Raw genomic sequence first — 27,808 nt, 5'->3', positions numbered from 1 at the left:
AACTTGCGCACCACCATCCCTAGTTGCTCACACCATTTGGATTCCCCCTCCCCCCTCCCAGCATCCACAACGGTGATCAGGGTGTCGAGGACCCCCATTTTCAACATGCACTAGGGGAAAATGACACCTCCATGCATTAAATTATATATACTACATCTGAATGAAGCACCTCCATTGTGAATTGTCGGCACCCCGAAAAAACTTATATATACATCTGAAAGAAGCGCATCCAGATTACATCTTGGAGACAGCAAAAAAAGATGCAGGCTGTATATAAGCAAATTGGCAATTGCCTTGACACTTTCAGCTAAACCAAACCAACCTCGATTTTGACCAGGATTCTGAAACCGGAAGGAAGCTGCATGACTGCTTCATGCGTGCTTGAACATCTTCATGCTGAGCCAGTGCAGGTAGACAGCCACGATTATTACAGGAAGCGTCAACGGCACAAGTAGACAGTAATACGTGCAGAATTATGAAGAAGGCGTGAATTTCTTGTATAATTTGCACGGGTTGTACGCTGTTGCACAAGGATCACCTAGTTTAGTGCATGCTTAACAAGCATCTCTCTTGGTTAGATGTTCCTTACCAGTCGTTTTGGATGGCGGCCAGGAATCCATTTTGATGTGGCGGAAGCAGCTTGGACACAACGGCAAAGTAGAAGAAACACACGAACAATGTGAGCCCAAAGGCAATGAACACCGAGCCAATCAGCTGATCGGTAGAAAAATGCATCTATGGATTTCCCAGTCTTGTCGGTCTCTGATGCGCAGACCCGGTGGGAGCGGACACAGTAGTAAACCCTGAAGAAGAAGAAATCCAAGTTAATAGCTACCATGACTGGACTGGGTCAGATCCGTTGGTTTGGGTTGGGATGGTCTGTTTCGAGCGGCAGGGAGGGGAGTGGGAAGGCACACCCGGTGGGTGCTCGTAGCCGGCGAAGACCACGGCTGCGAGACTGAGGTGGCGGACGTGGGGGTGGACTCGGATTTGACATTGCTGTGGCAGGGGAGGCGGTGGTGGTCGCCGAGGCTGGGGAAGGACACCGATGCGTTGGCCAGCAGCAGTGCGGCCGCGAAGTTTCCCCGGCACAGGCACTCAATGGAGGCGGACAGTGATACCATCCGAGGCTTGGCAGTGAGGGCCGAGGGGGACTACTACTAGGGGAGAGAGACAGAGAGTGAGCCGCCGCCACAGCCTGGGCCTCCACTCCATGGGCCATGGCCTAGACGGCCCTAAATATGCTCCTGTACGTTGACAAGTGGATGAATGACTCGGGGACCGACAAGCCAATGCATTACCATCGAGACATTACAAAAGTCTAGGGGGGCTGGCTTAAGTAGACATGTGAATCAGGCTGCAAGTTACAAGCCCCATGGGCAGCTAAGCTGCCTGCTAAGATACCTTATTACACAATCTAGAGCAGATAGACTGAACAATGCACAGAATTAGATTGTAACATAAACGAGCTACCATTTGGGCTTTGGTCCACATCTCCATCGAGCAGCCAGTCCCAAGGTTGTTGCATTGCATCTGTCTCCAAACTTGTTCTTGGCATGCCAAGTTGTGCCACCCATTCCAGACTCATTTGGACAGCCAAGGTTTCCAGCTTGCGGAGCACCTGAAAACCCGGCGCAAAGTTCCCTGTCCCCAACTTCAAGAGATTCACCATCTGTTATCATCAATCAATTTCCTCACATGATTCCTTCCTTTTCCTGTCTTAAGCATATGCATGGAAGAACGTGTTCCGGTCCTCTTTTGGTCAGCCATGAGGTACGAACTCACCTATTCCTGACATGTTCTCCGGGTTCACCTGTTCCTGACATATGCTTCTTCTCCTCCTACAATTTTCTAGCTCCCTCTTTACCTCGCCTATCCTTTTCTCTAAATCTTCCAAGAACATTGTTGTCCAATCTCCATAGCTCTTCGAGCACCTTTTAAATTTTTATGGATTTCCATCATACTCACCTCACCCAGTCACTCTCCCTTGAAGGTTGAAACTCCCATCCATGCCTACTCAGCTCGGGCAGCACACTCTTCCTCATCTAACCACCTTGCTTCAAACTTGCGCACCACCATACCTAGTTGCTCACACCATTTGGATTCCCCCTCCCCCCTCCTAGCATCCACAACGGTGATCAGGGTGTCGAGGATCCCCATTTTCAACATGCACTAGGGGAAAATGACACCTCCATGCATTAAATTATATATACTACATCTGAATGAAGAACCTCCATATAGTGAATTGTCGGCACCCCGAAAAAACTTATATATACATCTGAAAGAAGCACATCCAGATTACATCTTGGAGACAGCAAAAAAATTGCAGGTTGTATATAAGAAAATTGGCTATTGCCTTGACACTTTCAGCTAAACCAAACCAACCTCGATTTTGACCAGGATTCTGAAACCGGAAGGAAGCTGCATGACTGCTTCATGTGTGCTTGAACATCTTCATGCTGAGCTAGTGCAGGTAGACAGCCACAATTATTACAGGAAGCGTCAACGACACAAGCAGACAGTAATACCTGCAGCATTACGAAGAAGGCGTGAATTTCTTGTATAGTTTGCACGGGTTGTACGCTGTTGCACAACGATCACCTAGTTTAGTGCATGCTTAACAAGCATCTCTCTTGGTTAGATGTTCCTTACCAGTCGTTTTGGATGGCGGCCAGGAATCCATTTTGATGTGGCAGAAGCAGCTTGGACACGACGACAACATAGAAGAAACACACGAACAATGTGAGCCCAAAGGCAATGAACGCCGAGCCGATCAACTGATCGGTAGAAAAATGCATCTCTGGATTTCCCAGTCTTGTCGGTCTCTGATGCGCAGACCCGGTGGGAGCGGACACAGTAGTAAACCCTGAGGGCATGTTCGTTTGCAATGGATTACTTCCCTAGGGGCATGTTCGGTTTACAGGTTTTTATTCCAGAGAGGTATTGAATCCAGGATGGATTGAGTTAATCCCCTCTTTGTCACTTGAACCCCTTGGGGGTATAATCCCTTTTGGCTATAATCCCTAGCTCAATCTGTTGTTCGGTTAATCTAGAGTATTGTCAAGTACCAGTCACGCTGCCAATACATAACACTTCAGCTCCATAGAGACCTGCAAGTTTTGTTATGATGAAGACAACCTTATTACAACAAGCACAATAATCTTATGTCTGTTGACACTAATAAGTTGCAAAAGACTACATCACTAGTGTGATGACTATGACGAGATCATGGATCCATATAATGATGCGTCTCTCTTTGATAGAACAAGTACATAAAAATAATTTAGAAAAGGTCTTCAATACATTAATTAGAATAAAACTTATATAATATAAACAAAGAAGACATTCTTCCTCTAAAGACTGGAGCTACTTCATGCATGACTTGACCCTTGTAACTATCATAAAAATAAAAATATCATTGTGAATATATGTCAACAAATATAAACTCTTTAAACGAGGTGAACATTCAATGTATTGCTTTAAAATAATCAGCATATTGACTAAAACATCTTGTGGTGTAGCTGAAAGTCGCCTAGAGGGGGGGGTGAATAGGGCGAAACTGAAATTTACAAAATTAATCACAACTACAAGCCGGGTTAGCGTTAGAAATATAATCAAGTCCACGAGAGAGGGTGCAAAACAAATCGCAAGCGAATAAAGAGTGTGACACGCGAATTTGTTTTACAGAGGTTCGGTTCTCGCAAACCTACTCCCCGTTGAGGAGGCCACAAAGGCCAGGTCTTTTTCAACCCCTTCCCTCTCTCAAACGGTCCCTCGGACCGAGTGAGCTTTCTCTTCTCAAATCAACCGGGAACAAAACTTCCCCGCAAGGACCACCACACAATTGGTGTCTCTTGCCTCAGTTACAAGTGAGTATTGATCTCAAGAAAGAATGAGAAAGAAGAAAGCAATCCAAGCGCAAGAGCTCAAAAGAACACAACAAATCACTCTCACTTAACACTAAAGCTTTTGTGGAATTGGTAGAGGATTTGATCACTTGGGTGTGTCTTGTATTGAATGCCTAGCTCTTGTAAGTAGTTGGAAGGTGGAAAACTTGGATGACTTGAATGTGGGGTGGTTGGGGGTATTTATAACCCCAACCACCAAACTAGTCGTTTGGTGGAGGCTGTCTGTCGCATGGTGCACCGGACAGTGTCCGGTGCGCCAGCCACGTCACCAGGCCGTTGGGTTCCGATCGTTGGAGCTCTGACTGCTGGGCCCGCCTGGATGTCCGGTGGCACACCGGACATGTACTGTAGAGTGTCCGGTGTGCCACTACGCGCGTGCCTGACTTCTGCGCGCTCTAGCGCGTATTAAATGACTCTGCAGGTGACCGTTGGCGCGAAGTAGTCGTTGCTCCGCTGGCTCACCGGACAGTCCGGTGAATTATAGCGGAGCGAATTCCCGAAGCTGGCGAGTTCAGAGTCGCTTCATTCCTGAAGCACCGGACATTGTCTGGTGTACACCGGACAGTCCGGTGAATTATAGCGAAGCGCCTCTGAAAATTCCCGAAGGTGAAGAGTTTGGCTTGGAGTTCCCTGGTGCACCGGACAGTCTGGTGCGCCAGACCAGGGCTGCCTTCGGTTATCCCTTGCTCTCTTTGTTGAACCCAATTCTTGGTCTTTTTATTGGCTAAGTGTGAACCTTTGGCACCTGTATAACTTATAGACTAGAGCAAACTAGTTAGTCCAATTATTTGTGTTGGGCAATTCAACCACCAAAATCATTTAGGAAATAGGTGTAAGCCTAATTCCCTTTCAATCTCCCCCTTTTTGGTGATTTATGCCAACACAAACCAAAGCAAATATAGAAGTGCATAATTGAACTAGTTTGCATAAAGTAAGTGCAAAGGTTGCTTGGAATTGAGCCAATATAAATACTTATAGAATACGCATGGATTGTTTCTTTCTTTAACATTTTGGAGCACGCTTGCACCACAAGTTTTGTTTTTGCAAATACTTTTGTAAATTCTTTTCAAAGTCCTTTTGCAATTAGTCAAAGATAAATGAATAAGATTTTGCGAAGCATTTTTAAGATTTGAAATTTTCTCCCCTTGTTTCAAATGCTTTTCCTTTGACTTACACAAAACTCCCCCTTGATAAATTCCTCCTCTTAGTGTTCAAGAGGGTTTTAAGATATTGATTTTGAAAATACTACTCTCTCCCCTTTTTGAACACAATGAGATACCAATTTGAAAAATTATACCAATTGAAAAACTCTTTTTAAAATTAGTGGTGGTGCAGTCCTTTTGCTTTGGGCTAATACTTTCTCCCCCTTTGGCATGAATCGCCAAAAACAGATACTTGAGTGAAATATAAGCCCTTTCCTAACTACTTTCTCCCCTTTGGCAAATAAAACATGAGTGAAGATTATACCAAAGACGGAGAGATGCTCGGAGCGACGACGAAGAATGAGTTACGTAGTGGAAGCCTTTGTCTTCGCCGAAGACTTTAATTCCTTTTCAATATACCTATGACTTGGTTTGAAATTCACTTGAAAACACATTAGTCATAGCACATGAAAGAGACATGATCAAAGGTATATAAATGAGCTATGTGTGCAAAACATCAAAAGAAATTCCTAGAATCAAGAATATTTAGCTCATGCCTAAGTTTGTTAAAGGTTTGTTCATCAAGTGGCTTGGTAAAGATATCGGCTAATTGATCTTTAGTGTTAATGTATGAAATCTCGATATCTCCCTTTTGTTGGTGATCCCTTAAAAAGTGATACCGAATGGCTATGTGTTTAGTGCGGCTATGCTCAACGGGATTATCCGCCATGCGGATTGCACTCTCATTATCACATAGAAGAGGGACTTTGGTTAATTTGTAACCGTAGTCCCGAAGGGTTTGCCTCATCCAAAGTAGTTGCGCGCAACAATGGCCTGCGGCAATGTACTCGGCTTCGGCGGTAGAAAGAGCTACGGAATTTTGCTTCTTTGAAGCCCAAGACACTAAGGATCTTCCCAAGAACTGGCAAGTCCCCGATGTGCTCTTTCTATTAATTTTACACCCCGCCCAATCGGCATCCGAATAACCAATTAAATCAAATGTGGATCCCCTAGGATACCAAAGCCCAAACTTAGGAGTATAAACTAAATATCTCAAGATTCGTTTTACGGCCGTAAGGTGAGCTTCCTTAGGGTCGGCTTGGAATCTTGCACACATGCATACGGAAAGCATAATATCCGGTTGAGATGCACATAAATAGAGTAGAGAGCCTATCATCGACCGGTATACCTTTTGATCCACGGACTTACCTTCCGTGTCGAGGTCGAGATGCCCATTGGTTCCCATGGGTGTCTTGTTGGGCTTGGCATCCTTCATCCCAAACTTGTTTAGAATGTCTTGGGTATACTTTGTTTGGCTAATGAAGGTGCCCTCTTGGAGTTGCTTCACTTGAAATCCTAAGAAATACTTTAACTCCCCCATCATAGACATCTCGAATTTTTGTGTCATGATCCTACTAAATTCTTCACATGTAGACTCGTTAGTAGACCCAAATATAATATCATCAACATAAATTTGGCATACAAACAAGTCATTCTCAAGAGTTTTAGTGAATAAAGTAGGATCGGCCTTTCCGACTTTGAAGCCATTATCTATAAGGAAATCTCTAAGGCATTCATACCATGCTCTTGGGGCTTGCTTGAGCCCATAAAGAACCTTAGAGAGTTTGTAAACATGGTTAGGGTACTCACTATCTTTAAAGCCGGGAGGTTGCTCAACATAGACCTCTTCCTTGATTGGTCCATTGAGGAAGGCACTCTTCACGTCCATTTGATAAAGCTTGAAGCCATGGTAAGTAGCATAGGCCAATAGTATACGAATTGACTCAAGCCTAGCTATGGGTGCATAGGTTTCACCGAAATCCAAACCTTCGACTTGGGAGTATCCCTTGGCCACAAGTCGAGCTTTGTTCCTTGTCACCACACCATGCTCGTCTTGCTTGTTGCGGAAGACCCATTTGGTTCCTACAACATTTTGATTAGGACGTGGAACCAAATGCCATACCTCGTTCCTAGTGAAGTTGTTGAGCTCCTCTTGCATTGCCACCACCTAATCCGAATCTTGAAGTGCTTCCTCTATCCTATGTGGCTCAATAGAGGAGACAAAAGAGTAATGCTCACAAAAATGTGCAACACGAGATCTAGTGGTTACCCCCTTATGGATGTCGCCGAGGATGGTGTCGACGGGGTGATCTCGTTGGATTGCTTGGTGGACTCTTGGGTGTGGCGGTCTTGGTTCATCATCCTCCTTGTCTTGATCATTTGCATCTCCCCCTTGATCATTGCCGTCATCTTGAGGTGGCTCATTTGTTTGATCTTCTCCCTCATCAACTTGAGCCTCATCCTCATTTTGAGTTGGTGGAGATGCTTGCGTGGAGGAGGATGGTTGATCTTGTGCATTTGGAGGCTCTTCGGATTCTTTAGGACACACATCCCCAATGGACATGTTCCTTAGCGCGATACACGGAGCCTCTTCATCACCTATCTCATCAAGATCAACTTGCTCTACTTGAGAGCCGTTAGTCTCATCAAACACAACGTCACAAGAAACTTCAACTTGTCCAGAGGACTTGTTAAAGACTCTATATGCCCTTGTGTTTGAATCATATCCTAGTAAAAAGCCTTCTACAGTCTTAGGAGCAAATTTAGATTTTCTACCTCTTTTAACAAGAATAAAGCATTTGCTACCAAAGACTCTAAAATATGAAATATTGGGCTTTTTACCGGTTAGGAGTTTGTATGATGTCTTCTTGAGGATTCGATGTAGATATAACCGGTTGATGGCGTAGCAGGCGGTGTTGACCGCCTCGGCCCAAAACCGATCCGATGTCTTGTACTCATCAAGCATGGTTCTAGCCATGTCCAATAGAGTTCGATTCTTTCTCTCCACTACACCATTTTGTTGTGGCGTGTAGGGAGAGGAGAACTCATGCTTGATGCCCTCCTCCTCAAGGAAGCCTTCGATTTGTGAGTTCTTGAACTCCGTCCCGTTGTCGCTTCTTATTTTCTTGATCCTTAAGTCAAACTCATTTTGAGCCCGTCTCAAGAATCCCTTTAAGGTCTCTTGGGTATGAGATTTTTCCTGCAAAAAGAATACCCAAGTGAAGCGAGAATAATCATCCACAATAACTAGACAGTACTTACTCCCACCGATGCTTATGTAAGCAATCGGGCTGAATAGATCCATGTGTAGGAGCTCCAGTGGCCTGTCGGTTGTCATGATGTTCTTATGTGGATGGTGAGCACCAACTTGCTTTCCGGCTTGACATGCGCTACAAATCCTGTCTTTCTCAAAATGAACATTTGTTAATCCTAAAATATGCTCTCCTTTTAGAAGCTTATGAAGATTCTTCATCCCAACATGGGCTAGTCGGCGGTGCCAGAGCCAACCCATGTTAGTCTTAGCAATTAAGCAAGTGTCGAGTTCAGCTCTATCAAAATATACCAAGTATAGCTGACCCTCTAACACTCCCTTAAATGCTACTGAATCATCACTTCTTCTAAAGACAGTGACACCTACATCAGTAAAAAGACAGTTGTAGCCCATTTGACATAATTGCGAAACGGAAAGCAAATTGTAATATAAGGAATCTACAAGAAAAACATTGGAAATTGAATGGTCAGGAGATATAGCAATTTTACCCAATCCTTTGACCAAACCTTGGTTTCCATCCCCGAATGTGATAGCTCGTTGGGGATCTTGGTTTTTCTCATAGGAGGAGAACATTTTCTTCTCCCCTGTCATGTGGTTTGTGCACCCGCTATCGATGATCCAACTTGAGCCACCGGATGCATAAACCTACAAAACATTTTTAGTTCTTGACTTTAGGTACCCAAATGGTTTTGGGTCCTTTAGCATTAGACACAAGAACTTTGGGTACCCAAACACAAGTCTTTGACCCCTTGTGCTTGCCCCCAACATATTTGGCAACTACCTTGCCAGATTTGTTAGTTAACACATATGATGCATCAAAAGTTTTAAATGAAATGTCATGATCATTTGATGCACTAGGAGTTTTCTTCTTAGGCAACTTGGCATGGGTTGGTTGCCTAGAACTAGATGTCTCACCCTTATACATAAAAGCATGGTTAGGGCCAGAGTGAGACTTCCTAGAATGAATTCTCCTAATTTTGCTCTCAGGATAACCGGCAAGGTACAAAATATAACCCTTGTTATCCTGAGGCATGGGAGCCTTGCCCTTAACAAAGTTGGACAATTTCTTAGGAGGGGTATTAAGTTTGACATTGCCTCCCTGTTGGAAGTCAATGACATCCTTAATGCCAGGGCGTCTCCCACTATAGAGCATGCTTCTAGCAAATTTAAATTTTTCATTTTCTAAGTCATGTTCATTGATTTTAGCATTAAGTTGAGCTATGTGATCATTTTGTTGTTTAATTAAAGCCATGTGATCATGAATAGCATCAACATTAATGTCTCTACATCTAGTACAAATGGAAGTATGTTCAACAGTAGATGTAGTGGGTTTGCAAGATTTTAATTCTACAACCTTAGCATGCAATATATCATTTTTACTTCTAAGGTCGGAAATTGTAACATTGCAAACATCTAGTTCTTTGGCCTTAGTAAGCAATTTTTTATTCTCAATCATAAGGCTAGCAAGAGAAATGTTCAATTCTTCAATTTTAGCAAGCAAATCTACATTATCATTGGGAATTGAAACATTACAAGCATTTGAATCAACCTTAGCAATAAGTTTAGCATTGTCATTTCTAAGGTTGTCAATAGTCTCATGGCAAGTGCTTAGCTCACTAGATAATTTTTCGCACTTTTCTACTTCTAGAGCATAAGCGTTTTTAACCTTAACATGTTTTTTGTTTTCTTTAATAAGGAAGTCCTCTTGAGAGTCCAAGAGATCATCCTTTTCATGGATAGCACTAATCAATTCATTTAATTTCTCCTTTTGTTGCATGTTGAGGTTAGCAAAAAGAATACGCAAATTATCTTCCTCATCACTAGCATTATCATCGCTAGAAGACTCATATCTAGTGGAGGATTTGGATTTAACCTTCTTCTTTTTGCCATCCTTTGCCATGAGGCACTTGTGGCCGACGTTGGGGAAGAGAAGTCCCTTGGTGACGACGATGTTGGCGGCGTCCTCGTCGGAGGAGGAGTCGCTAGAGCTTTCATCGGAGTCCCACTCGCGACAAACATGGCATCGCCGCCCTTCTTCTTGTAGTACCTTTTCTTCTCCTTTCTTCTCCCCTTCTTGTCGTCGCCCCTGTCACTGTCACTAGATAGTGGACATTTTGCAATAAAATGACCGGGCTTACCACATTTGTAGCATACTTTCTTGGAGCGGGGTTTGTAGTCCTTCCCCCTCCTTTGTTTGAGGATTTGGCGGAAGCTCTTGATGACAAGCGCCATTTCCTCGTTGTCGAGCTTTGAGGCGTCGATTGGTTGTCTACTCGGTGTAGACTCCTCCTTCTTCTCCTCCGTCGCCTTAAATGCGACCGGTTGTGCTTCGGATGTGGAGGGATCATCTAGCTCATTGATTTTCTTTGAGCCCTTAATCATGTACTCAAAGCTCACAAAATTCCCGATTACTTCCTCGGGAGTCATTAGTGTATATCTAGGATTACCACGAATTAATTGAACTTGAGTAGGGTTAAGGAAAATAAGCGATCTAAGAATAACCTTAACCATCTCGTGGTCATCCCACTTTTTGCTCCCGAGGTTGCGCACTTGGTTCACCAAGGTTTTGAGCCGGTTGTACATATCTTGTGGCTCGTCCCCTTTGCGAAGCCGGAAGCGATCGAGCTCCCCCTCGATCGTCTCCCGCTTGGTGATCTTGGTTAGCTCATCTCCCTCGTGCGCGGTCTTGAGCACGTCCCAAACTTCCTTGGCGCTCTTTAATCCTTGCACCTTGTTATACTCCTCTCGACTTTGTAATACTCAATTTTGTATACAAAGAATATAGAGAGGTCTCCTCATGTCATGTGCCATATTTGCATCATAAAAAGAGCATACATAAAATTTAGAGATGAATTAAAACAATGATAAAAAAATATGCATCATGTTGGAGTTATATGTTTGTGCATTAAATAAAAACAATAAGATAATAATTATTAGAAGTTGAATTAAACCCTAAATGGGAATTAGGGTTTTGAAAATGAGAAGAAGAGAAATGATATAAAAATATAAATAATATAATTATATTTCTAAAAATGGTACTTTTAACTTCACAAAAGTAATAAAGATTAATGTAGCACAAGTTTGACTTCAAAATTCAAATTCAAATTAAACCTAGAAAGGAAGAAAATAAAATGGGAAGAAAAGATAAAAGGAAAAAGAATAAAAGAGCTACATGGGCCGACTGCCTCGTTTCTGGCCCATCTCGCTTTACACCGCGCAGCCCATCTCCGCGTCCGCACCGCGCTGACAAGTCGGACCCGCCTTGTCAGCCGTCTTCCACCCCGCACCTGGGCGCTCGCGGGTAGCAACAAATCGCTGGATCCGCGAAAGATCGGACTTCAACAGACCGCGATTTCTTCTCCGCGATGCTCGTCGGGCGGCTCCCGCGGACTTGCTGCCGCGTATATCGTCAACCGTTAGGCGACTGTGACCAAACACCGCACCCTGACCTCGAGTATAAGTACGTGAACATAGCTGGTCATCGCCATAAACAAATCGAGCTGGAGATCTCGGGCGAGCGCACCTTGCAACCCAAAGCTCGGACCTCGCTCGGGGAGGTCGGGGGTGCTGCTCTGCGTCTCCAAAAATCCATCATGGACTGCCCGGAAACCACCCCACCGACTGCTCCATGGTCTTCCGCTACTTCTTGTGCTCCATAACCATCCGAACCAACCTCCAGAAACTGCTTGTCTTCGCCCCGCCAGCACCATTCCACACCTACACTGGCGATTGGTGGCCAAGAAGTGGTTTGGGAGCCTCTCTCGGGCGTGTGGATGCCACGTCTACTGCTATCACGACGAAGAAATGGTTGTGGTTCAAGCAAATGCTCACCGGACTTACTCTTTCCCCGTGGTCCGCCTCCTACCGCGGTCAGCTATGTGCCTGCCGCTTCTGCCCGAAAGGTACCCCCCTCACATGTCCGCACTCCTGCTCTGCGTGTAGCTCGTTTAGGGCTCGTGTAGCTTGCACGGAGTTCGAATTTGGGGAAGTCCGATGTGATCTCCGCCGTGACCGAGGCGGCGCCGTCGTGGCTTCTGTCTGGGGGAGAAGGAGAACGCATGGGTCGTTGTTTGATGGATGGACGGCACAAATTGATCTCGCGTACCCTTTCGGCTAGGATAGGCATGGACCGTTAGTTGAATGATGAACGCTCCAGATTACAACGATACCGCGCCCTTCATTATTGCGATCCGACCGTTGATCTGGAATCCTGGGGCCATGATCGCATACCGGTTCGGTGTTGATGCCATCTAATCAGCACCGTCCAAATCAGATCGTGCGGCCAGAAACAACTCACACCCCTTCGGCCTGTGCATTTTGCAGATAAGCCCTCGGGTTTTCAGGAATCCAAACCGCCGTCCGTGACAGGGGCGCCCTATGTCTTGGAATCTTTCACACCGAGACCCCTGCATTTCTGTCTAATACACGTGCAGTCCAGAGACCATTTAAAGTGGATAAATGATTTAGAAAACGAATTTTTAATATAAAAACAATCCATAGAACTTGTTTAATTTATAGAAAATGCATATGAAGTCCAAATCAATTCATTTAAATTTCTATAATGTTATAATAAGATTGTTTATCAATTGGTGCCACTGTTTTGACATGAAAGTCACATTAAATTTTATATTCTATTTAATCTTGTACAAAACACATAAAATACTTAGAAATTCAATACTTCTTCGTTTTAACTCCGATTTGATCCGTTCAAGTTGTGTGAGTCTCATAGCAACGCGTAGATCATTATTATTCAGTTTGTACTTATGTTTGGTGTGATGTTAATTTTATCTATACCATGTTTGTTTATATTGCTACGACTAGCGTGAGGACACGTGTCATCTGAAAAGCAAGTTGGTACCTGGAATCTCAAGTGCCAGGCAATTTGTGCCCTTGATCACTTCTGTTACCCAATAATATTCGTTATTATCACTATTCAATGCATAGGTTTAATTTTGATGGGACCCAATAGGTCTCCCTAGATTGTTTATCTCATTACCTTGTTTACCCCTGAATCACTTGGGTAGTTTGCTATTGCTTTACATGGATTTGGGATAATTATTTATCATATCTATGTTCCAGTTATTTTGTTATTCTATTTATGTTCATGTCAAGATCATTAATGTTAATTGGAACATAGAGCTTAACTTGAGAAACACGTGCCACCACAAGGGTTTATGGACGCCCTTGACTGATTAATTAGGAAAGCTAGTGGAGGACTACCTTACCCGAAAGGGGCAAGGGCAGTAGGGGAGTGGTCAGTGTAGGGAGGTCCTTGCTTGATTTTGCTGCGATGGCGGTAAGGCAAGAACCCTGCATTGGAGCTTCCTATAAACTGTAGCGGGTTTTCTGAAGCTAGTGGAACTTTGTAAAGGCCTCGTAGTGTTACCCTGCATCGCCTCCTCGGTAGAGGTGTATGGGAAGTCGCGATCCCTTGGCAGATGGGTAACATGACTTGTGGGTAAAGGGTACCACCTCTGCAGAGTGTAAAACTGGTATACTAGCCGAGCTCACGGTCATGAGCAGCTCAGGACTCTCTGATGATTAAATTATGGAACTTAAACTCAATTTGTCATATGCATTGCATCGCAGGTGATGTTGTTACTTTTGTTCTACTACTTAATTGGGTTGGTATTTACTTATACTTAGTAATTGCTAATAAAATTTTGACCAACTTTAAAAGCAATGCTCAGCTCTAACCATCCTCTTTGGTAAGCCTTACACTTCACGTGAGCTCCCACCTTTGGTGAGTTCATGCACATTATTCCCCACAACTTGTTGAGCGATGAACTTATGTGAGCTCACTCTTGCTGTCTCACACCCCCCCCCCACAGGTCAAGAACAGGTACCACAGGATGAGGCGCATGGAGGATGCTGTGATGAGTTCGTGAGAGATCTAGGTCGTCGTCTCCCAGTCAACTTTGGGTTGCTGGACCGTTGTCTCCATATAATGTAATTATTTATTTATTTTGTACAAAACTCCGATTACATAGTAAAGATGTGACATTCGATCCTGTGCCATGATTCATCATATGTGTGAGACTTGGTCCCAGCACACCTGGTGATTATGTTCGCGCCCGGATCTTGGTGCCCCGAAACCCCGGGTGTGACAGAAGTGGTATCAGAGGAATGTTGACTGTAGGACGAAACCTAGATAGAACTGGACAACCAATACTTACTTACCTTACTCTGATTCTTTTCTAAACTCATCTTAATCTTTTCTCATCTATTTCCGCCTTACTCTGATTACTCTTACCTTTTTCATTCGTAAGACAAATGTGGATTTCACACTTTGAAATCCTTTACATTAAGTGACTTTTAGAAATAGAGACCTACTGTTAAGAACAAAAACAAAATTATTTTTTATATATAAGTATCTATATGCTTGAATGCTTGTTCTTATGATACTTTTCTGATTTGGATCTTTGATTGAGTGTGATGAATTGTGGAGTAATGTCCACAATTACATCTGCATATACATATAGACATAAATATAAATAAATAAAAAATCATAAGAGGATTGTACAAATTAAGAATACCACCACTAGAATATATCAAGCCTCATAGATCCATCTTATCTTAATAAGATTCTCTCTTATCTTAATAGATTCATCTTATCTTAAAAATATTTTATCTCATCTTAATAGATCTAACTAATCTCAAAAGATTCTATTTCATCTTTTCCTAATAAGCATACTTATCAACCCTAGTTTAACAACCATGATCTAATGTAAATTAATTAGATCTTATCTAGTCAAACTAGTCACACCAATCTAACCTAGATCTGATCTAATATAAAGTGACTTATCAAACATGTTAGATAATACTGATGAAATAGTTTAGACTCTACTCCTATAGAACAGGTCTAAATTAAGAATGACAGATCGACTTGGCCATATGCAACTACCTTAACCATCCGATAGTTGCATAACCCCTCAATTTTAACCTAGCAAGAGATTCTAACCTACCTACACCATATAATCCATCCTACTCACATATATCCTAACCATATGTCCTTAACTCGGATAACCACGTCAAAGAAAGATAAGCATCAACTCAAGACTTCAAAGATCAAGTTGAATCGCCAGCGGAATCAAGATCCACAGTTCAGGATGAAGTCTTTCCTTATTATACTCTTCCTTGCCACAACCTATTACCTATACTTGCCATAATCGTACCTCATATGACCTAATAGATGGCTAGACATATATGTCTATATTTTCCAAATCATCTACTAGCTAGTATAAAAAAACATGAAACAAAACTTTTGATTCCTAAACCAAACTGGTTGCATCCCTTTTCTACAAATCTCGAGGACGAGATTATTTTTAGGTGGGGAGGATTTGTAATACTCAATTTTGTATACAAAGAATATAGAGAGGTCTCCTCATGTCATGTGCCATATTTGCATCATAAAAAGAGCATACATAAAATTTAGAGATGAATTAAAACAATGATAAAAAAATATGCATCATGTTGGAGTTATATGTTTGTGCATTAAATAAAAACAATAAGATAATAATTATTAGAAGTTGAATTAAACCCTAAATGGGAATTAGGGTTTTGAAAATGAGAAGAAGAGAAATGATATAAAAATATAAATAATATAATTATATTTCTAAAAATGGTACTTTTAACTTCACAAAAGTAATAAAGATTAATGTAGCACAAGTTTGACTTCAAAATTCAAATTCAAATTAAACCTAGAAAGGAAGAAAATAAAATGGGAAGAAAAGATAAAAGGAAAAAGAATAAAAGAGCTACATGGGCCGACTGCCTCGTTTCTCGCCCATCTCGCTTTACACCGCGCAGCCCATCTCCGCATCCGCACCGCGCTGACAAGTCGGACCCGCCTTGTCAGCCGTCTTCCACCCCGCACCTGGGCGCTCGCGGGTAGCAACAAATCGCTGGATCCGCGAAAGATCGGACTTCAACAGACTGCGATTTCTTCTCCGCGATGCTCGTCGGGCGGCTCCCGCGGACTTGCTGCCGCGTATATCGTCAACCGTTAGGCGACTGTGACCAAACACCGCACCCTGACATCGAGTATAAGTACGTGAACATAGCTGGTCATCGCCATAAACAAATCGAGCTGGAGATCTCGGGCGAGCGCACCTTGCAACCCAAAGCTCGGACCTCGCTCGGGGAGGTCGAGGGTGCTGCTCTGCGTCTCCAAAAATCCATCATGGACTGCCCGGAAACCACCCCACCGACTGCTCCATGGTCTTCCGCTACTTCTTGTGCTCCATAACCATCCGAACCAACCTCCAGAAACTGCTTGTCTTCGCCCCGCCAGCACCGTTCCACACCTACACTGGCGATTGGTGGCCAAGAAGTGGTTTGGGAGCCTCTCTCGGGCGTGTGGATGCCACGTCTACTGCTATCACGACGAAGAAATGGTTGTGGTTCAAGCAAATGCTCACCGGAGTTACTCTTTCCCCGTGGTCCGTCTCCTACCGCGGTCGGCTATGTGCCTGCCGCTTCTGCCCGAAAGGTACCCCCTCACATGTCCGCACTCCTCTGCGTGTAGCTCGTTTAGGGCTCGTGTAGCTTGCACGGAGTTCGAATTTGGGGAAGTCCAATGTGATCTCCGCCGTGACCGAGGCGCCGCCGCCGTGGCTTCTGTCTGGGGGAGAAGGAGAACGCAGGGGTCGTTGTTCGATGGATGGACGGCACAGATTGATCTCGCGTACCCTTTCGGCTAGGATAGGCATGGACCGTTAGTTGAATGATGAACGCTCCAGATTACAACATACCGCGCCCTTCATTATTGCGATCCGACCGTTGATCTGGAATCCTGGGGCCATGATCGCATACCGGTTCGGTGTTGATGCCATCTAATCAGCACCGTCCAAATCAGATCGTGCGGCCAGAAACAACTCACACCCCTTCGGCCTGTGCATTTTGCAGATAAGCCCTCGGGTTTTCAGGAATCCAAACCGCCGTCCGTGACAGGGGCGCCCTGTGTCTTGGAATCTTTCACACCGAGACCCCTGCATTTCTGTCTAATACACGTGCAGTCGAGAGACCATTTAAAGTGGATAAATGATTTAGAAAACGAATTTTTAATATAAAAACAATCCATAGAACTTGTTTAATTTATAGAAAATGCATATGAAGTCCAAATCAATTCATTTAAATTTCTATAATGTTATAATAAGATTGTTTATCAATTGGTGCCACTGTTTTGACATGAAAGTCACATTAAATTTTATATTCTATTTAATCTTGTACAAAACACATAAAATACTTAGAAATTCATAACTCTTTCATTTTAACTCCGATTTGATCCGTTCAAGTTGTGTGAGTCTCATAGCAACGCGTAGATTATTATTATTCAGTTTGTACTTATGTTTGGTGTGATGTTAATTTTATCTATACCATGTTTGTTTATATTGCTACGACTAGCTTGAGGACACGTGTCATCTGAAAAGCAAGTTGGTACCTGGAATCTCAAGTGCCAGGCAAGTTGTGCCCTTGATCACTTCTGTTACCCAATAATATTCGTTATTATCACTATTCAATGCATAGGTTTAATTTTGATGGGACCCAATAGGTCTCCCTAGATTGTTTATCTCATTACCTTGTTTACCCCTGAATCACTTGGGTAGTTTGCTATTGCTTTACATGGATTTGGGATAATTATTTATCATATCTATGTTCCAGTTATTTTGTTATTCTATTTATGTTCATGTCAAGATCATTAATGTTAATTGGAACATAGAGCTTAACTTGAGAAACACGTGCCACCACAAGGGTTTATGGATGCCCTTGGCTGATTAATTAGGAAAGCTAGTGGAGGACTACCTTACCCGAAAGGGGCAAGGGCAGTAGGGGAGTGGTCAGTGTAGGGAGGTCCTTGCTTGATTTTGCTGCGATGGCGGTAAGGCAAGAACCCTGCATTGGAGCTTCCTATAAACTGTAGCGGGTTTTCTAAAGCTAGTGGAACTTTGTAAAGGCCTCGTAGTGTTACCTTGCCTCGCCTCCTCGGTAGAGGTGTATGGGAAGTCGCGATCCCTTGGCAGATGGGTAACATGACTTGTGGGTAAAGGGTACCACCTCTGCAGAGTGTAAAACTGGTATACTAGCCGAGCTCACGGTCATGAGCAGCTCAGGACTCTCTGATGATTAAATTATGGAACTTAAACTCAATTTGTCATATGCATTGCATCGCAGGTGATGTTGTTACTTTTGTTCTACTACTTAATTGGGTTGGTATTTACTTATACTTAGTAATTGCTAATAAAATTTTGACCAACTTTAAAAGCAATGCTCAGCTCTAACCATCCTCTTTGGTAAGCCTTACACTTCACGTGAGCTCCCACCTTTGGTGAGTTCATGCACATTATTCCCCACAACTTGTTGAGCGATGAACTTATGTGAGCTCACTCTTGCTGTCTCACACCCCCCCACAGGTCAAGAACAGGTACCGCAGGATGAGGCGCATGGAGGATGCTGTGATGAGTTCGTGAGACATCTAGGCCGTCGTCTCCCAGTCAACTTTGGGTTGCTGGACCGTTGTCTCCATATAATGTAATTATTTATTTATTTTGTACAAAACTTCGATTACATAGTAAAGATGTGACATTCGATCCTGTGCCATGATTCATCATATGTGTGAGACTTGGTCCCAGCACACCTGGTGATTATGTTCGCGCCCGGATCTTGGTGCCCCGAAACCCCGGGTGTGACAGACTTAGAGAGGCGAGGAGTATGGTTGTGGCTTGGGAGTTGAAGTGCTCGACTTGGGCCACCTCGTCCTCATCATAATCCTCATCCCCTACGGATGGTATCTATACACCAAACTCAACGACATCCCATATACTTTTGTGGAGTGAGGTTAAATGAAATCGCATTAAATCACTCCACCTTGCATAATCTTCACCATCAAAAGTTGGTGGTTTGCCTAATGGGACGGAAAGTAAAGGCGTATGTTTAGGAATGCGAGGATAGCGTAAGGGGATCTTACTAAACTTCTTGCGCTCATGGCGCTTAGAAGTTACGGAGGGCGCATCGGAGCCGGAGGTAGATGGCGATGAGGTGTCGATCTCGTAGTAGACCACCTTCCTCATCTTCTTTATCTTGTCCCCACTCCGATGCGACTTGTGGGAAGAGGGCTTCTTCTCCTTCCCTTTCTCTTTGTTGCGAGACTCTCCTGATGAAGCCTTCCCATGGCTTATAGTGGGCTTGTCACCGGTCTCCATCTCCTTCTTGGCATGTTCTCCCGACATCACTTCGAGCGGTTAAGCTCTAATGAAGCACCGGGGTCTGATACCAATTGAAAGTTGCCTAGAGGGGGGTGAATAGGGCGAAACTGAAATTTACAAAATTAATCACAACTACAAGCCGGGTTAGCGTTAGAAATATAATCAAGTCCGCGAGAGAGGGTGCAAAACAAATCGCAAGCGAATAAAGAGTGTGACACGCGGATTTGTTTTACCGAGGTTCGGTTCTCGCAAACCTACTCCCCGTTGAGGAGGCCACAAAGGCCGGGTCTTTTTCAACCCCTTCCCTCTCTCAAACGGTCCCTCAGACCGAGTGAGCTTTCTCTTCTCAAATCAACCGGGAACAAAACTTCCCCGCAAGGACCACCACACAATTGGTGTCTCTTGCCTCGGTTACAAGTGAGTATTGATCTCAAGAAAGAATGAGAAAGAAGAAAGCAATCCAAGCGCAAGAGCTCAAAAGAACACAACAAATCACTCTCACTTAACACTAAAGCTTTTGTGGAATTGGGAGAGGATTTGATCACTTGGGTGTGTCTTGTATTGAATGCCTAGCTCTTGTAAGTAGTTGGAAGGTGGAAAACTTGGATGACTTGAATGTGGGGTGGTTGGGGGTATTTATAACCCCAACCACCAAACTAGCCGTTTGGTGGAGGCTGTCTGTCGCATGGTGCACCGGACAGTCCGGTGCACACCGGACAGTGTCCGGTGCGCCAGCCACGTCACCAGGCCGTTGGGTTCCGACCGTTGGAGCTCTGACTGCTGGGCCCGCCTGGATGTCCGGTGGCACACCGGACATGTACTGTAGAGTGTCCGGTGTGCCACTACGCGCGTGCCTGACTTCTGCGCGCTCTGGCGCGCAATAAATGACTCTGCAGGTGACCGTTGGCGCAAAGTAGTCGTTGCTCCGCTGGCTCACCGGACAGTCCGGTGTATACCGGACAGTCCGGTGAATTATAGCGGAGCGAATTCCCGAAGCTGGCAAGTTCAGAGTCGCTTCATTCCTGGAGCACCGGACACTATCCGGTGTACACCGGGCAGTCCGGTGAATTATAGCGAAGCGCCTCTGAAAATTCCCGAAGGTGAAGAGTTTGGCTTGGAGTTCCCTAGTGCACCGGACACTGTCCGGTGGCACACCGGACAGTCCAGTGCGCCAGACCAGGGCTACCTTCCGTTATCCCTTGCTCTCTTTGTTAAACCCAATTCTTGGTCTTTTTATTGGCTAAGTGTGAACCTTTGGCACCTGTATAACTTATAGACTAGAGCAAACTAGTTAGTCCAATTATTTGTGTTGGGCAATTCAACCACCAAAATCATTTAGGAAATAGGTGTAAGCCTAATTCCCTTTCAGTAGCCAACTTACAAAACCATGATCAAACAGGAAAGAGTAAAGCTCTATTCAATCTTTTATCAATATATACAGCAACATGACTGTGAGGCTATTTTTCGCTCCATAATATATATGCCAGGGCAGCAAAATCATATCACATTCCAGTAGAACTAAGTTTTACCGGATCATATATTATGATGCTTTTGATGTGTAATCAAATTCTCAACTTTGCTTTATGCTAGTTGGTGTTGGCTGATCAAACTACATATAGCAAAAAACTATAATACTTTGCCCCAAATCTATAAGAATATCATGAAGACACGCACGAGGGAACACCAAAATGTTTTTCCATGGCACAATCTGGTGGATGGGAACCGTGCATCAAGTAAACTGCAACATGTTTATGTTTATATCTGTTAGTTATAGAAATTAATAGGGTCACACACCAGTGTGTTGCCTATGTATTAAGAACACACCACACATAATTTGTTATCATATCAATCAAAGATATATACATGTCCCCTAACAAATCAAAGTTAGAACCTATTGTAGCAACAAGAACATATAGGTACATACTGTAATATGTAGTCAGATAGTGTTGGGGACCATAATTAGGGGTACCCCCAAGACTCCTAATCTCAGCTGGTAACCCCCATCAGCACAAAGCTGCAAAGGCCTGATGGGTGCAATTAAGTCAAGGCTCGGTCCACTCAAGGGACACGATCTCGCCTCGCCCGAGCCCAGCCTCGGGCAAGAGCAGCCGACCCCGGAGGATTCACGTCTCGCCCGAGGGCCCCTTCAAGCAACGGACACACCTTCGGCTCGCCCAAGGCCCAGCCTTTGCCAAGAAGCAACCTTGGCCGGATCGCCACACCGACCGACCGTATTGCAGAAGCATTTAATGCAAGGATGGCCTGACGCCTTATCCTGACGCGCGCCCCTCAGTCGACAGAGCCGAAGTGACCGCAGTCACTTCGCCGCTCCACTGACCGGCCTGACAAGAGGACAGTGTCGCCTGCGTCGCTCCGACTGCTGTGCCGCTCGACAGAAGCGAGGCTGACAGCAGCCAAGTCCGGCTTTGGGCGCCACAGGAAGCTCCGCCTCGCCCGACCCCAGGGCTCGGCCCCGGAAGACGATGAACTCCGCCTCGCCCAACCCAGGGCTCGGACTCGGCCTCGGCCCCGGAAGACGACGAACTCCGCCTCGCCCGACCCAGGGCTCGGACTCGGCCTCGGCCCCGGAAGACGACGAACTCCGCCTCGCCCGACCCTAGGGCTCGGACTCGGCCTCGGCTCCAGAAGACGACGAACTCCGCCTCGCCCGACCCGAGGGCTCGGACTCAGCCTTGGCCTTAGACGATGGTCTCCGCCCCGCCCGACCCGGGGGTCGGACTCGACCTCGACCTCGGAAGACAGACTTGACCTCGACCTCGGAGGAGCCTCCGCCTCGCCCGACCCAGGGCTCGGACCGACCACGTCATAGGGGGGGCCATCATTATCCTACCCCTAGCTAGCTCAGGCTACGGGAACAAGACCAGCGTCCCATCTGGCTCGCTAAACAAATAATGATGGCGCCTCGCGTGCTCCATGACGACGGCGGCTCTTAGCCCCTTACGGAAGCAAGGAGACGTCAGCAAGGACTCGACAGCCCCGACAGTTGTCCTTCCGCAAGGCTCCAGCGCTCCTCCGACGGCCGCGACATCACATGAACAGGGTGCCAAAACCTCTCCGGCTGCCACGACGGCATGTACTTAGGGCACTAGCTCCTTTCTGCTAGACACGTTAGCACACTGCTACATCTCCTATTGTACACCTGGGCCCTCTCCTTATGCCTATAAAAGGAAGGCCCAGGGCACTCGTACAAGGAGGTTGGCCGCACGGGGAGGACGGGACGGCGCGTGCAGGCTTCTCGCTCCCTCCCACGCGGACGCTTGTAACCCCCTACTGCAAGCGCACCCGACCTGGGCGCGGGACAAACACGAAGGCCGCGGGTTTCCCTTTTACGCCTGCCTCCCTCTGGTTTCCCCCCTTTCGCGCTCCATCTCGCGCCGACCCATCTGGGCTGGGGCACGCAGCGACAATTTACTCGTCGGTCCAGGGACCCCCCGAGGTCGAAACGCCGACAGTTGGCGCGCCAGGTAGGGGCCTGCTGCGTGTTGACGAACATCTTCCCGTCAAGCTCCAGATGGGTAGTCTCCAGCAACCTTTTCATCCCGGGACGGTGCTCCGTTTCGGGAGTCTTGAGTTCATGTCCCTCGACGGCAGCTACGACATGATACTCTTTCCCCCGCCGTGCGACAGTGACAATGGTGGCCGACAACCCGCCCGCCGGCGGCGGAATCGACGACGTCTTCCCCACGTGGCGGAAGAGCAACATTCGGGTTTGGCCCATCGCCTCCCCCGCCGATGGGGCAGGAGGCGGGGCAACCAAGGCCAAGCAGGAGGCGGCACCTCGTCGGCTGTCGAGCGAGTCGACGGCGCCGGCGCCCCAACGGGGGACACGTCGAGCGTCGACCTCGCGTCTGAGACGAAGACGAGCGCCGTTTCCCCGCAACACGCCAACTCCAAGCGGACGGACGACGCCAGCACGCTCGCGAAGGACTTGCTGGGCGTCACCCTCGTACCTGAGACGACGGTGCAGTCTGCCCCTGATGTGAATTCGTCACCGCCCGTCGACCAAGAGGTACCGACCGATTCCCATCTCGTGCCTTTTGGATTCAGCCTCGACCCACCAAGCGACTTCGCTTCGGTTGATGCTTTCATAGAGGCGTGTCCAAACCCTCCGGGGTATGGTATGCGGTCACCCTGGGACCGGCTGACAGCCGTCTCGACCTACGGGCCCTCGGGTTCCGAGGAAGATGACGAGCCCGACTTTTGTTGGGATTTCTCCGGACTTGGTAACCCTAGTGCCATGCGGGACTTCATGACCGCATGCGACTACTGCCTTTCCGATTATTCCGACGGTAGACGCAGCTTTGGCGACGAGGACTGCGGCCCAAGTCGTGAATGTTTCCACGTCGATCTAGGGGGTCCCGGTGAAGGCAACCATCTTGGTATACCAGAAAACGGTGATCCCCCTAGGCCTGCGCCTCGTGTTGACATCCTTCGGGAGCTAGCCGTGGTCTCAGTCCCCGCGGGGGGTCAGGACTCACAGCTCGAGCAAATCTGCGAGATGCAGGCCAGGCTCGACGAGGGAGCAGGAACACTTGAGCCGTTCCGCCGGGACATCGGGCAGGAATGGGCAGGCCAACCTCCGGCCGGAGAAGCGCGTCATCTACCCCAGGGCATCCAGCACCGCATCGCCGACGATGTCAGGGCAAGGCCGCCACCGGCTTCTAGTGGGGTCGGCCAGAACCTGGCTGCAGCGGCAATACTTCTCCGCGTGATGCCAGAGCCATCAACCACCGAAGGGCGGCGTATCCAGGGAGAGCTCAAGAATCTCCTGGAGGATGCCGCGGTCCGACGGGCCGAAAGCTCTGCCTCCCGAAGGCAGGGATACCCCTCGGAGCATCGCGCCGCGACTTCCCGATTCATGCGGGAAGCCTCGGTCCACACCGGGCGCACGCGCAACACAGCGCCTGTGGCCCCGGGTCGCCTCGGCAACGAGCACCATCACCGCAACCGTCGAACCCACCTCGACGAGAGGGTGCGCCGAGGCTACCACCCCAGGCGTGGGGGACGCTACGACAGCGGGGAGGATCGGAGTCCCTCGCCCGAACCACCCGGTCCGTAGGCTTTCAGCCAGGCCATACGACGGGCGCCGTTCCCAACCCGGTTCCGAACCCCGACTACTATCACAAAGTACTCGGGGGAGACGAGGCCGGAACTGTGGCTCGCGGACTACCGGCTGGCCTGCCACCTGGGTGGAACGGACGATGACAACCTCATCATCCGCAACCTCCCCCTGTTCCTCTCCGACACCGCTCGAGCCTGGCTGGAGCATTTGCCTCCGGGGCAGATCTCTAACTAGGACGACCTGGTCCAAGCCTTCGCCGGCAACTTCCAGGGCACATACGTGTGCCCTGGGAACTCCTGGGATCTCCGAAGCTACCGCCAGCAGCCGGGAAAGTCTCTCCGGGACTACATCCGACGATTCTCGAAGCAGCGCACCGAGCTGCCCAACGTCACCGACTCGGATGTCATCAACGCGTTCCTCGCCGGCACCACCTGCCGCGACCTGGTGAGCAAGCTGGGTCGCAAGACCCCCACCAGGGCGAGCGAGCTGATGGACATCGCCACCAAGTTCGCCTCTGGCCAGGAGGCGGTTGAGGCCATCTTCCAGAAGGACAAGCAGCCCCAGGGCCGCCAGCCAGAAGATGTCCCCGAGGCGTCCACTCGGCGCGGCACCAAGAAGAAGGGCAAGAAGTCGCAAGCGAAACGCGACACCGCCGATGCGGACCTTGTCGCCGCCGCTGAGTACAAGAACCCTCGAAACCTCCTGGAGGGGCCAATCTCTTCGACAAGATGCTCAAGGAGCGGTGCCCCTATCATCAGGGGCGCGTCAAGCACACCCTTGCGGAGTGCGCCATGCTTCGGCGCCACTTTCACAAGGCCGGGCCACCTGCGGAAGGTGGCAGGGCCCGCAACGACAATAAGAAGGAGGACCATAAGGCAGGAGAGTTCCCCGAGGTCCACGACTGCTTCATGATCTACGGTGGGCAAGTGGCGAATGCCTCGGCTCAGCACCACAAGCAAGAGCGTCGGGAGGTCTGCTCGGTAAAGGTGGCGGCGCCAGTCTACCTAGACTGGTCTGACAAGCCCATCACCTTCGACCAGGGCGACCATCCCGATCGCGTGCCGAGCCCGGGGAAATATCCGCTCGTTGTCGACCCCGTCATCGGCAACGTCAGGCTCACCAAGGTCCTCATGGACGGAGGCAGCAGCCTCAACATCATCTACGCCGAGACCCTAGGGCTCCTGCGGATCGATCTATCCTCGGTCCGGGCGGGCGCGGCGCCTTTTCACGGGATCATCCCCGGGAAACGCGTCCAGCCCCTCGGACAACTCGATCTACCCGACTGCTTTGGGACTCCCTCCAACTTCCGAAGGGAGACCCTCACGTTCGAGGTGGTCGGGTTCCGAGGAACCTACCACGCAGTGCTGGGGAGGCCATGCTACGCCAAGTTCATGGCCGTCCCCAACTACACCTACCTCAAGCTCAAGATGCCAGGCCCCAACGGGGTCATCACCGTCGGCCCCACGTATCGACACGCGTACGAATGCGACGTGGAGTGCGTGGAGTACGTCGAGGCCCTCGCCGAATCCGAGGCCCTCATCGCCGACCTGGAGAGCCTCTCCAAGGAGGCGCCAGACGTGAAGCGCCATGCCGACAACTTCGAGCCAGCGGAGACGGTCAAATCCGTCCCTCTCGACCCTAGCAACGATGCCTCCAAGCAGATCCGGATCGGCTCCGAGCTCGACCCCAAATAGGAAGCGGTGCTCGTCGACTTTCTCCGCGCAAACGCCAAAGTCTTTGTGTGGAGTCCCTCGGACATGCCTGGCATACCGAGGGAGGTCGCCGAGCACTCACTGGATATCCGAGCTGGAGCCCGACCCGTGAAGCAGCCTCTGCGTCGATTCGATGAAGAAAAGCGCAGAGCCATAGGCGAGGAGATCCACAAGCTGATGGCTGTAGGGTTCATCAAAGAGGTATTCCATCCTGAATGGCTTGCCAACCCTGTGCTTGTGAGAAAGAAAGGAGGGAAATGGCGGATGTGTGTAGACTACACTGGTCTAAACAAAGCATGTCCGAAAGTTCCCTATCCTCTGCCTCGCATCGATCAAATTGTGGATTCCACTGCTGGGTGCGAAACCCTGTCTTTCCTCGATGCCTACTCAGGGTATCACCAAATCAAGATGAAAGACTCTGACCAGCGACTTCTTTCATCACACCTTTCGGCATGTACTGCTACGTTACTATGCCGTTTGGTTTGAGGAATGCGGGTGCGACATACCAAAGGTGCATGAACCACGTGTTCGGCCAACACATCGGTCGAACGGTCGAGGCTTACGTCGATGACATCGTAGTCAAGACGAGGAAAGCCTCCGACCTCCTTTTCGACCTTGAAACGACATTCTGGTGTCTCAAGGCGAAAGGCGTAAAACTCAATCCTGAGAAGTGCGTCTTCGGAGTCCCCCGAGGCATGCTCTTGGGGTTCATCGTCTCCGAGCGGGGCATCGAGGCCAACCCGGAGAAAATTGCGGCCATCACCAACATGGGCCCCATCAAGGACTTGAAAGGCGTACAGAGGGTCATGGGATGCCTTGCGGCTCTAAGCCGCTTCATCTCGCACCTCGACGAAAGAGGTCTACCCCTGTACCGCCTCTTAAGAAAGGCCGAGTGCTTCACTTGGATCCCTGAGGCCGAGGAAGCCCTCGGGAACCTGAAGGCGCTCCTCACGAACGCGCCCATCTTGGTGCCCCCCGCTGCCGGAGAAGCCCTCTTGATCTACGTCGCCGCTACCACTCAGGTGGTCAGCGCCGCGATCGTGGTTGAGAGACGAGAAGAGGGGCATGCATTGCCTGTCCAGAGGCCGGTCTACTTCATCAGTGAGGTATTGTCCGAGACCAAGATCCGCTACCCACAAATTCAGAAGCTGCTGTACGCGGTGATTCTGACGCGGCGGAAGTTGCGACACTACTTCGAGTCTCATCCGGTGACTGTGGTGTCATCCTTCCCCTTGGGGGAGATCATCCAGTGCCGAGAGACCTCGGGTAGGATTGCAAAGTGGGCAGTGGAAATCATGGGCGAGACAATCTCGTTCGCCCCTCGGAAGGCCATCAAGTCCCAAGTCTTGGCGGACTTTGTGGTTGAATGGGTCGACACCCAGCTTCCAGCGGCTCCGATCTAACCGGAACACTGGACCATGTTTTTCGACGGGTCGCTGATGAAAACAGGAGCGGGCGCGGGCCTGCTCTTCATCTCACCCCTCGGGAAACACCTCCGCTACGTGCTGCGCCTCCATTTCCCGGCGTCCAACAACGTGGCCGAGTACGAGGCTCTAGTTAACGGGTTGCGCATCGCCATCGAGCTAGGGGTCCGACGCCTCGACGCTCGCGGCGACTCGCAGCTTGTCATTGACCAAGTCATGAAGA

The 27,808-nt window shown here is 48.0% G+C and overlaps 1 protein-coding gene and 1 pseudogene across 1 annotated transcript in view; both read right to left on the bottom strand.

The window, feature by feature from the left end:
* Positions 1–269: 269 nt before the first annotated feature.
* Positions 270–1,124, bottom strand: LOC118476808 (uncharacterized; annotated as a pseudogene).
* A 1,265-nt stretch (positions 1,125–2,389) lies between these two features.
* The window catches only part of LOC118476713 (uncharacterized), a 34,166-nt gene continuing 8,747 nt past the window's right edge, over positions 2,390–27,808 (bottom strand). The window contains exons 2-3 of the mRNA XM_035966346.1: positions 2,653–3,110; positions 2,390–2,528 (exon numbers count right to left, since the gene is read on the bottom strand). Coding sequence (XP_035822239.1) covers positions 2,465–2,528; positions 2,653–2,876 — 288 coding nt within the window. The 5' untranslated portion in view covers positions 2,877–3,110 and the 3' untranslated portion in view covers positions 2,390–2,464. The remainder of the gene's footprint in view (positions 2,529–2,652; positions 3,111–27,808) is intronic.

The sequence above is a fragment of the Zea mays genome, chromosome 3 (assembly GCF_902167145.1).
Source record: "Zea mays cultivar B73 chromosome 3, Zm-B73-REFERENCE-NAM-5.0, whole genome shotgun sequence".
NCBI classification, from domain to species: Eukaryota; Viridiplantae; Streptophyta; class Magnoliopsida; order Poales; family Poaceae; genus Zea; species Zea mays.
This window is presented reverse-complemented; position numbering and strand designations above follow the sequence as displayed.